This window comes from Nicotiana tabacum, chromosome 23 (genome assembly GCF_000715075.1).
Source record: "Nicotiana tabacum cultivar K326 chromosome 23, ASM71507v2, whole genome shotgun sequence".
Classification (NCBI taxonomy): Eukaryota; Viridiplantae; Streptophyta; class Magnoliopsida; order Solanales; family Solanaceae; genus Nicotiana; species Nicotiana tabacum.
The window spans coordinates 7820321-7831609 of NC_134102.1; the positions used below are offsets into that span (position 1 = coordinate 7820321).

At 35.9% G+C, this 11289-nt stretch overlaps 1 protein-coding gene across 1 annotated transcript; it reads left to right on the forward strand.

Annotated features, from left to right (window-relative positions):
* The first annotated feature begins 881 nt into the window (after positions 1-881).
* LOC142177026 (uncharacterized) lies at positions 882-1382 on the forward strand. The gene has a single exon (XM_075245485.1). It carries the CDS (start codon positions 882-884, stop codon positions 1380-1382), a length of 501 nt encoding a protein of 166 aa, XP_075101586.1.
* The last annotated feature ends 9907 nt before the right edge of the window (positions 1383-11289 follow it).

Sequence of the window (11289 nt, forward strand, 5' to 3'; positions counted from 1 at the left end):
CAACAAAGATAAAATCTATCCGAGATCTACCACCTCCGAAAACCAAGAAAGAGGTCATGAGTTTGCTGGGAAGGTTAAATTACATTAGTAGATTCATCGCTCAGCTCACGACCGCATGTGAGCCCATATTTAAGCTGCTAAATAAAGATGCAGCGATTAAATGGACAGATGAGTGTCAGGAAGCTTTTGACAAAATCAAAGAATATTTGTCAAATCCGCCGGTGTTGGTTCCGCCTGAGCCTGGAAGGCCTTTGTTCTTATACTTGGCGGTCCTGGAGAATTCTTTTGGCTGAATCCGTGGGCAACATGATGTTACCGAGAAGAAAGAGCAAGCCATATACTATTTGAGCAAGAAATTTACTGGTTATGAAGCCAAGTACACTTTGCTGGAAAGAACTTGTTGTGCCTTAACTTGGGTTGCTCAAAAGCTTAGACATTATTTGTTGGCTTATACCACATATCTCATAACCAAAATGGATCCTCTGAAGTACATATTCCATAAACCAATGCCTATGGGAAGGTTATCAAAATGGCAAATCCTGCTCACTGAGTTTGACATTATCTATGTCATCCGCACGGCGATGAAAGCTCAAGCCATGGCGGATCATTTAGCTGACAACCCGGTTGATAATGAATACCAACCCCTAAGTATATACTTTCCGGACGAGGAAGTAACCTTAGTTAAAATAATTCCAGAGCACACCAATGCTTGAAAAATGTTCTTTGATGGAGCTGTAAATGCAAAAAGTGTCGGGATTGGGGCAATTTTGATTTCGCCCACTGGTCAGCACTATCCGGTTACGGCCCGACATCAGTTCTTCTGTACGAATAACACTTCTGAATATGAAGCTTGCATCATGGGCATGAACATAGCAATTGACATGGATGTAGAAGAATTACTAATCACGGGAGACTCTGATTTGATCATTCGGCAAGCACAAGGCGAATGGGAAACTCGAGATATCAAGATTATCCCATATAGACAACATGTGGAAGATCTCAGCAAACAGTTCAAATCCGTTGAATTCAGGTGTATTGCTCGATTTCACAATGAGTTAGTTGATGCACTAGCTACCTTAGCTGCAATGCTGCCATATCCGGGCAATGTCCATATTGACCCGTTGGAGATTCAAATTCGAGAAAGAAATGATTATTATAATGCAGTTGAAGTAGAACCATATGTTCAACCATGGTACCATGATATCAAAAGGTTCTTGAAAACAAAGGAATACCCCAAGCAGGCCAGTAGAGACCAAAAGAGAACCATTAGAAGGCTTGCCAGCAGTTTCTTCTTAAGCGGAGAAATATTGTATAAGAGAACTCCAGATTTGAATCTTTTAAGGTGTGTGGATGCCAAAGAAGCCGAAAAGATCATGAACTAAGTGCATTCAGGAGTATGCGGGCCCCACATGAATGGATATGTCCTCGCAAATAAAATCCTGCGGGCAGGTTATTACTTGATGACTATGGAAAAGGATTGCTTTAGTTTTGTCCGGAAGTGCCATCAGTGTCAAATACACGGTGACCTGATTCATGCACCTCCTTCAGAGTTGCATCCTATGTTAGCACCTTGGTTGTTTGTTTCTTAGGGTATAGATGTCATTGGGACGATCGAGCTGAAAGCCTTAAATGGGCACAAATTCATCTTGGTTGTCATTGATTACTTCACAAAATAGGTCGAAGCAGTCACTTTTAAAGACGTCACCAAGAAAGCAGTGGTAGACTTCATACATTCCAACTTTATCTATCGTTTTGGTATTCCAAAACTATCATTACCAACAATGTTGCAAATCTGAACAGTCATTTGATGAGGGAGGTATGTGAACAGTTTAAAATTATACATCGCAATTCTACCCCTTACCGACCCAAAGCCAATGGTGTCGTTGAAGCAGCAAACAAAAACATCAAGAAGATCCTCAGGAAAATGATTCAAAGTTCTAGACAATGGCATGAGAAGTTGCCTTTCGCATTATTGGGATATCTCACAACCGTGCGCACATCTGTTGGGGCCACACCTTACTTATTGGTTTATGGCATTGAAGTTGTAATACTTGCAAAATTTGAAATTCCCTCTCTTCGAATCATTGTTGAAGGTGAGATCGAGGATGATGAATGGGTCAAGACCCGGCTAGAACAATTAACTATGATTGATGAAAAGCGGATGGCCGCAGTTTGTCACGGGTAGTTGTACCAACAAAGAATGGCCCGCGCCTACAACAAGAAAGTGCGGCCCAGGAGATTCAAAGTAGGGCAACTCATTCTGAAATGTATTCTCCCGCATCACGAGGAAGCAAAAGGAAAATTTTCTCCAAACTGGAAAGGTCCGTACATTATAAGAAAACTGTTTCTAAAAGGGGCATTGTACTTGGGAGACATTGAAGGAAATGACCCCGAAACAGTTGTCAATGCGGATGCGGTCAAAAGGTATTATGTTTAACCCCTTTCGAGGTCTTAATACTCTCCAATTGGGATGACGAAGGCTTTCATTCTCGCTACCCAAAGACTATCAACTTTTTGTAAACCTTTTGAGCCGGTTACTCTTCTTTGATCACCCTCCTTGGAACCTGAAAGTTCAATTATCAAAAAAAAAAAGATCAATCAAATCAATCAATCAAAACAAAAATGAAACAAAAACAAAATGTTTCCTTGAACTACGTTCGACTTGATTCCGAAAGGATATGTAGGCAGCCTCACTCTGGGGTTCAGTCACACCAAAATAAAATTCCAAATTTCCCTGAAGATGAAATTGGGGCAGGATTTATAATGGTTTGGCGATGCTTTCTCCTGAAAGGTTCCAAGGTTGTAATTCAATTCAAATTCTTTCTACCTAAATCCTGTTCAAGTCCTTCTGATCAATCGGTAGAGATGTCCAAAATTGGAGAATACAGTGACTTGGATTTGATGCGACCAAATGAGAGAGTCTCGTTAGTGAAAACTCGCAAAGAGCACTACAAGACGATGGTGAGAAGAGAAATAAGAGAGGTTAGCTAGTGAAAACCCGCAAAGGTTGGTCACGCCATGGACACAATCCTAGGCAAAGTTTCTCAATTCTTGAGGTATAAACTATGATGAATTTCTGAGAGTTGGACGGTTCGCACAGATTGGGCATCCAGTCCAAGAGGCATGTCATGTTCATTGAAGTCCGCATACACTCCAGATAAGTCCTTCTTTCCTTTTCCCGAAAGGGATACCTCTTGTCTAAATTCATCCGTCCATTTAGTCATTTGTTTTTCTTTCAATCCTTTTCGCTCTAATTCTATTCTAAAATAAGACAAAGAAAGGATGGCAAGACTAATTTACAAGGTTCTCATTTGATAGAAGCTAGTACGCAAAAGCGCCCAGCCTCGGCAGGTGCATCGAGTCGATCTCGATTGGCCATGATGGCTGATGCTTTGAAGTCAAGAATTCCTGAAAGGAAAGGGATCAAAGTCAAAATGACGCAAAGGCAAAAGAAAGTTAAAGAAGGTTAAGTCCCGCGTGATTAACCGTCCTAGTATAGTTTTGGAAAAGTCAAGATCTCTAGGGTTAGAAATGAAACCAATCCCCAGCAAGTAAGCAAGCAGTTGAGATCTTCGTCAAAAGGACGGGCCGAGATCAAGTAACCAAAATAATCACTGCCACAAAACCAACCACCGTTTCAAACTGACAAATTGTTCTTTGTTGAAGAAAACAGGAAACAGGTGCAACCCGAAAGTAACCTTGCAAAAGCAGGGGCAACCAAAAGGAAAACCGTGTAAGGGCTGGAAACAGCTTTGCAATAACAACTTCAAAAGGGAAGTCTCCTCAAAAAATTTTCCCCTATTCACTCACTCTCTGAAAAATAAAGGAAGAAACGAAGAAATGATGTTGAAAATAATTCAAAACTACGGTCTCTGATCCCCAGCTGCATCTTTTCCAACGTAGGGTCTCCACTCCCTAGTTGATGCCAGCATAACCTAATGACTTTCCAACATAGGGTCCCACCCCCTAGTTAATGCCAGCATAACGTGATGACTTTCCAACATAGGGTCCCACTCCCTACCTGATGCTAGCTTAACCTGATGACTTTCCAACATAGGGTCTTACTCCCTAGTTGATGCCAGCATAACCTGATGACTTTCCAACATAGGGTCCCACTCCCTAGTTGATGTCATCATAACTTGATGACTTTCCAACATAGGGTCTCACTCCCTAATTGATGCCAACATAACCTGATGACTTTCCAACATAGGGTTCCACTTCCTAATTGATGCCAGCATAACCTGATGACTTTCCAACATAGAGTTCCACTCCCTAGTTGATGCCAGCATAACCTAATGACTTTCCAACATAGGGTCCCACTCCCTAGTTGATGCCAGCATAACCTGATGACTTTCCAACGTAAGGTCCCATTCCCTAGTTAATGCCAGCATAACCTGAAGACTTTTTGACATAGGGTCTTCACTCCCTAGTTAATGCCAATATAGGGTCCCACTCCCTAGTTGATACCAGCATAACCTGATGATTTTTCCCAATATAGTATCTCTAATCCCTAGTTGATTTTACTTTTAGACATAGGGTCTCCACTCCCTAGTCTACATTTACTCCGGGTACACCATTCCCATCTTTTTATCGCTTTCGATAATGAAGTAGTATAGAATTTTGTTACAATTACTCACGAAATTTTTCTAGTGAAAACTGGGGCAGAAAATTTCGTTCGTTTATATTGATTCCTGAGCATTTTATACCTTAAAGTACTGTGTTCGAGACGACCAAAAGAAGGCGTCTCAATCCAGAATAAAAGAAAAGAAGAAAAAGAAAAAAAACCAAAGTACATAAGCGGAGAAGATATGGGTTGCTCAAGACGAGATTGAAGTCCCAAGTTTTGCATGTCCCATCTTGATCCGAAAAGATGAAGAAGATTGAACCAGCACCTGTAGCTAACAAGCATCAAGATCCAGATCAGAGTCTGCATAAAGAGCTAGCCAAGACTCAAGACCAAGCTTCGAAAAATTTACAGATAGGAATCTTGTAACTCGTAGCTGATAGGCTTAGTTAGTTTTCTTCATTTTTTACTTTGGTGTAATAAAGAGTTCAGCAGCAGTAACAGCAGCAACAACAGTGAAATCATAGTTTTCCGGTAGTCCCAGCTACCAAAACTTCCACAACTACACTGACATGATTCCTTTATAGCCAAGGATATGTAGGCAACCTTTGAAGCAAGGTTCGGTCAAATATTTTCAAAACGCATTCCATGGAGTATCAAAACGGGTAAAATTGGTCCATGACTGCTCACTTTGTCTTTGCCCGAAAATTCTTCGTGTTTCCGAGCAAAGAGGGGCAGCTATGAGCATGTAATTTTTACCCTACCAAAATATTCCTACAAAATTAATAAATAAATTATTCATATTTATTTATTTTTAGATTTGTTTTTAGGATTTTTGTTAATTATTTGAAATTATTTGCATTTAATGGCATTGTTTTTCATTTTTGAAGTCATGAAAAATAACAAAAAATATTTAAACCTTCATCATCTTGCATTATTAGGTTTTTAATTTAATTTAACACCTAATTGCGCAATTTAATCATATTATTAAAAGGAAATCATAAAAATTATTTATTTTTGACATTGTTAGTTTTAATGTTAAAATTAGTAGTTTTACTTGTTATAACTTAGGATTGATTAATTAGTTAAATAATAAGGGTAAATAGTTAATTAATTTTACAAATTAAGATAGCCTAGTATTTAATTAGGATTTTTAGTTAAGTTAATTAGATTTTTTGGAATTAATTAAATTAATTAGGGGACTAATTAAATTAATCGGACTGGGCCAATGTAAAAACCAGCCCAATCCCCAAAATCTAGCCTAAAATCTCAGATCCCATATGGGAGTCTTGGCATGAGGGTTTTTAGCGGCTAGATCGATTTTTTGGGTATATTTTATGTTATTTCTTGTTTTTCATCTTTATATTTTTGTGTATATTGTCGATTATTGTTCTTCTTTTTTATTATTATTTATTTATTACTGTCTGATATTTTGTTTAAATCGATTAATTAAACAAACTTAATTAAGATAAAGTAAAAACAGTATTAGATTACTTTATTTTTCCTTTTTTGCTTTCTATTTTTTTATTTATTTTATCTTTATTAGTTCTGAGTTTATTTTTAGTATTATTGCTTTGATGTTTATTTTGTTAAATTAATTGCCGTTATTTTTTTATTTTTTTATTTTTACTGTTGTTTGGTTTGGTTAAGAACCGGGCCTCACTGAAGTGGCCCGTTCTACTTGGCTCATAAATTGTGCATGTCTGAATAAACAGGCCCATAGCTTTGTAAGAAGATTAAGAGCCCAAAGTCCTTAGGCCCAAAGTCACCTGACTCAGGCCCAGAACCAATCTGGTTCTGAGGAAATTCCAAGACCCTTAAGGGTCAGTTTTGGAATCCCAATTCTGAAAATTATTCAGAAAATACTAAAAACTTCTAGAATATGGATAAATGACCCAATGCTGAGTAGGAAAATAGGGATAAGATCCAAAAATATCCAGAAATTGGACACTTGTCCATTTTCTGAGATAAGGAAGGTACTAGAAATTGGACAGTTGTCCATTTATGTTAAGAAAGATGCCATTTCTCTAATTTATGGGAATTCTGACAGATTCTTTTGTACCCTAATTCTCATCCCTTTTCACTCCTTTACTCTATAAATACACTATTTCCTTTTCATTATAGGGCGGACAGATTAAGATATATAATATATACACCAAAATAGCTACACACCTACACACACAAAAATACACAGAAATCTCTGCACTACCTTAAGGTTTTCTCTTCATTTCCAAAAGAAAAACTTCTGAAAATCAATCTTGATTTTTTCAGAGACAATAATATACAATCCTTTCCAGTTTTCTTTTAAAAATCCGGTTGTTCTTCCTACCTTACTGGGTTTCATTACTGTTGCTTTACTTCAAGCTTTCAGAGACTTATTTTCTTACTTATTTGTTTCTGCTGCTATCAAGGTACTTCCTTAAACAATGTAAATGTTTAAATCTTGTTGTATCATGACTATGATTCTACTGGTTATCAAAAATCTGTGTTCTGTTTGAATATTGCATAAAAATATTTAGTTGAGAATGGTTAGTTATTTATACTGCTTGAGTCATTTAAGTCATGGTAGCTTTTATGTTAAAATATTCTTAAAACTGTAAAAAAAAAATGTTTAAAGCTTTATATATATTCACAAAATCTGTATGTGCGTGTGTAATAGTAGAAGCAAAAACAACACACACATATTTTTTAGAAAATTTATTAAAATAGTAATAGATAGATTTGTTATCACTAATATAATAATTTAGCTTTTATATTATATTATCATGTACAATGTGCTGGTTTAATTAGTTATTTTACCATTTCATTTAAAACAATCAAATATAGTAAATCTGATTCCATTAGTTCTAAGTCATGAAAAAACTAGGTTTTGCAAGCAAATTTAATAGCAATCAGGGTACATTTTTAGGCCCAAATCAATTGAGCCTACGAGATTGTACTCTGAAATTTTGGCTAATAAATTAAATTGATAATACAAGTAAAGGCAGTGATTTTTATTTTTAAATACACAATGAGTCTTAAACTTAGCACTTTAACATAAGTTACTAAGAGGCTTAGCCAATCAGTAGAAAATTATCCAAAGATTAACCAAAATTTCTCTTTATTTTGTTCGTATAACAAGACCTCTGTTAACTTTTTTTTTTAGATAAACAAAAATATAGGTAAAAATCTGATAATTGTTTTTACAAATTTTAATTTCAAACTCATTCACACAAATATGTACTGGGACAGAATCACTTGGACTCATTATCATCAGGCCCAAATTATTTTTTGAGTAATTTGTCCATAAATGGATATTGGGCCAGAGTCATCCGGACTCATTATTAGGCCCAAACCTTCTTGAATCAAATGTGTTTAATTGATTGAATGCTTAATAACATGGTATTGGGCCAGAGTCATTTGGACTCCATGATCACTAAGCCCAAATCGTTTGGACTGAATTTATTTAGTTGCCTTAGAATATGCATTGGGCCAGAGTCAATTAGACTCAAGCAGGCTCAAATTCTTTTGAACTGAATTCATTAGCTAGGCCCAGTAATGAATAATATATGTCTTAGGATAAAGTTCATTTGGACTCAGTCCTTATCAGACCTTAAACTTTAAATCTGGGCCTACTTGACAGATAATACATAGGCTCCCCCATCTAATACAAACAAGCATATCACCTAGTATTGAACCTTTATACTTAGCCATATGACATAGAGTATTTAGTTTAGAGACATAAGCATAACTTAAGGTATTTATAATCAACTTAATTATTATAATTATGTACACGCACGCGTGACATAGTTGTGATGCCAAAAACAAACCAAGGTACATGTTCGCGTGACCATGGTCAAACAATCTTAGTAAATAAAATGCCTTAATTAAACACTCGTAGAAATACTTTAGGTGCGGATTTTAAACTACTATCATGATTGCGTACATGTCCGCATGACGTGATCCCCATATCCAAAATTAAATCGAGGTATGCATTCGCACAACTTTGGCCAAACAATCTTAAATTAATAAAGCGCGATTAATTGTGTACACGTACACGTGATATGATTTTAGCGCCCCAAATAAAACGGATTCACGCACATGTGATCTGTTTCAAAGATAAATCCATAATTCAATAATTTAAAGCGGTAAAAGATAAAAATGTACATAGGTTCTAAAATGAGTAATTAAATAATTTAATTAAGGCAGGTATGATTAAAGCGACCGTGCTAAAACTACGGAATTCGGAAATGCCTAACACCTTCTTCCGAGTTAACAGAATTCCTTACCCGATCTTTTGTGTTCGCAGACCATAAATAAGAGTTAATTTCCTCGATTTGGGATTTTAAAATAAACCGGTGACTTGGGACACCATAAAATTATCCCAAGTGGCGACTCTTAATTAAATAAATAATCACATTTTGAATAATGTCACTTTAATTGGAAAAATTCTCTTATCCTCCATCGGGAAAAAGGAGGTGTGTGACACCGCCTGTTGATCCCATCGAAATTCCGGTCGCGGACCCGATTGATGCTAATTCACATGTGGCTATCAACGCAAACCTGCCTACCGATCTCGAGAATAACGTCTGTGGTGGAGTCCGATCATTGGCTCAAAATATACAAAATACTGGAGGAGACGGGATTAATTTACGGATGATATTCGAAATGTTACAGGGTCAACAGGCGGCGATAGCTCAGTTACAGAACCAAAATCGTGCACCGAGCAGAATTGAACCCGATCCATCCCGGAAAGTCACCCGCATGGATGAACTGGTCGCAAAGAGGTCGATTGAAAATGAATCGAGGACTAACCCCGAGATCATAAAGATGCTCGAGGAACTGACAAAATGGGTAGAATCAGGGGAGAAGAAAATCGAAGCTAATGACAAAAAGGTAAAAACCTACAATTCCAGGGTCGACCAAATCCTAGGCGCACCGCCAATATTGAAAGGTCTGGATTCCAAAAAGTTCATGCAAAAAATTTTTCCTCCTGCGCGACTCCAAAGCCGATCCCTAAGAAGTTCCGCATGCCCGAGATTCCTAAGTACAACGGAACGACCGACCCAAACGAGCATGTTACACATCCTACATATGTGCCATCAAAGGGAACGACTTGGAGGATGATGAGATCGAGTTTATCTTGTTGAAAACGTTCGTAGAGACCTTGTCAAAAAGAGCTATGATATGGTATCACAACTTACTCTGAACAACTAATTTTTGACCACACCCAAATTCTATACTATTTCAGTGTAAATATTTCTTTTAGGTCTAATCTTGATATTTTTAAACTTTATCTCACTTTTAGTAGATTTTATAAAAATACAAAAATATTCACACTTTTAGAATACAAAGTTTATTTCTATTTGTAAAGAGAAAAAGAAAATTTACAAACAAAAATATTTTGTTTCTTTTAATTAGAATTTTAATAAGTAAATTACGGTATATTTTCTTAGTATTGTTTAAAGTACATGTAAATATTTAGTTTTTCTATATTGTAAGAAATGTTGGTTAATCTTCTTATATTTATATTTAATTTATCTTTTAAAATATGAAACAAAAAAAAATAAGTAAAAAAAAATGAAGTTACGTTAAAAGAGATAAAGTTTGTTATCTCAAAACTTTATCTCAAAAATCTGATTTAACAGTCCCATTACCCACTCCCTTCATCTCTCTCACCCCACACTCCCACTCCCTCACGTCACATGCACACACAATATATAACCACGATCCCATTATAGTTAGGGGGATCACTCACTTACACATTTTACAGAGAGAGAGAGAGAGAGACAGTTAGGTACTCAAAGGGAGGATTATCTTTTGAAAATATATAGAGAGAGAGAGAGAGAGAGAGAGAGAGAGAGAGAGAGAGAGAGAGAGAAGGGAGGATTATCTTTTGAAAAGGAGAAATTTGCAACGGACGAAGGCAATAAAAAATTGAAAGAAAACAGAAGTTCTTTAAAAGAAAGGTTCTATATCTTTCAAAACGATTGCTCGCGTAGAAAGCATGGAGTTCGAATAGAGGTTAAGTTCGAGTTTGGGGTTCCGATTTTCCTTGGGGATTTCGATTCTGATCGTGATTTTTATCTCCATTTACAGTTATTATTTCACTTGGGATTACATAGCTGAAGTTGTATGTCAATTTTTTGCTATTATTAATCTTAAAGAAGCTTCATTCTACAGGTTTTCTTCTAATTATTCTTTTATATATTTTAATGTATTCTACTGTGAATATAAATTTGAGCCATTTAAATGATTTTGTGTTTTGCAGTTTCGCTTCTTTAGTTTTGAGTGTTTGAATATTATTTTGTTTTCTCTCATATGTGATGATATTTTGGGTTCATAGTGCCTTCGTTTGATTCAACTTTTTGTCTTATCCAGTTTGGCTGCCTTGAGGTATATGAAATTTTAGTGTCATTTTTTAGACGTTGTTTGTTAAAGATTTTTTTAAAAAAAATTGTCTGACTCTACGTTGATGAATTGAATTAAAAATCTAAAAGAGTAAAGATTGTTAAATAAAAAATGAGAATATTATTTTTAAAGTTTGGTTAAAGTATTACTGAGGTATCTCATACCTACTGTTTAATTTAATTTTCTTTCAGAAGTTGAAATGGTCCTTTAGCTAATTGGATAAAGTATCTTTGAAGAAGAAGATTTACAGGTCGCTCGTTTCTTTCCATTTTCTTAACATGGATATATATATATATATATATATATATATATATATATATATATATATATATATA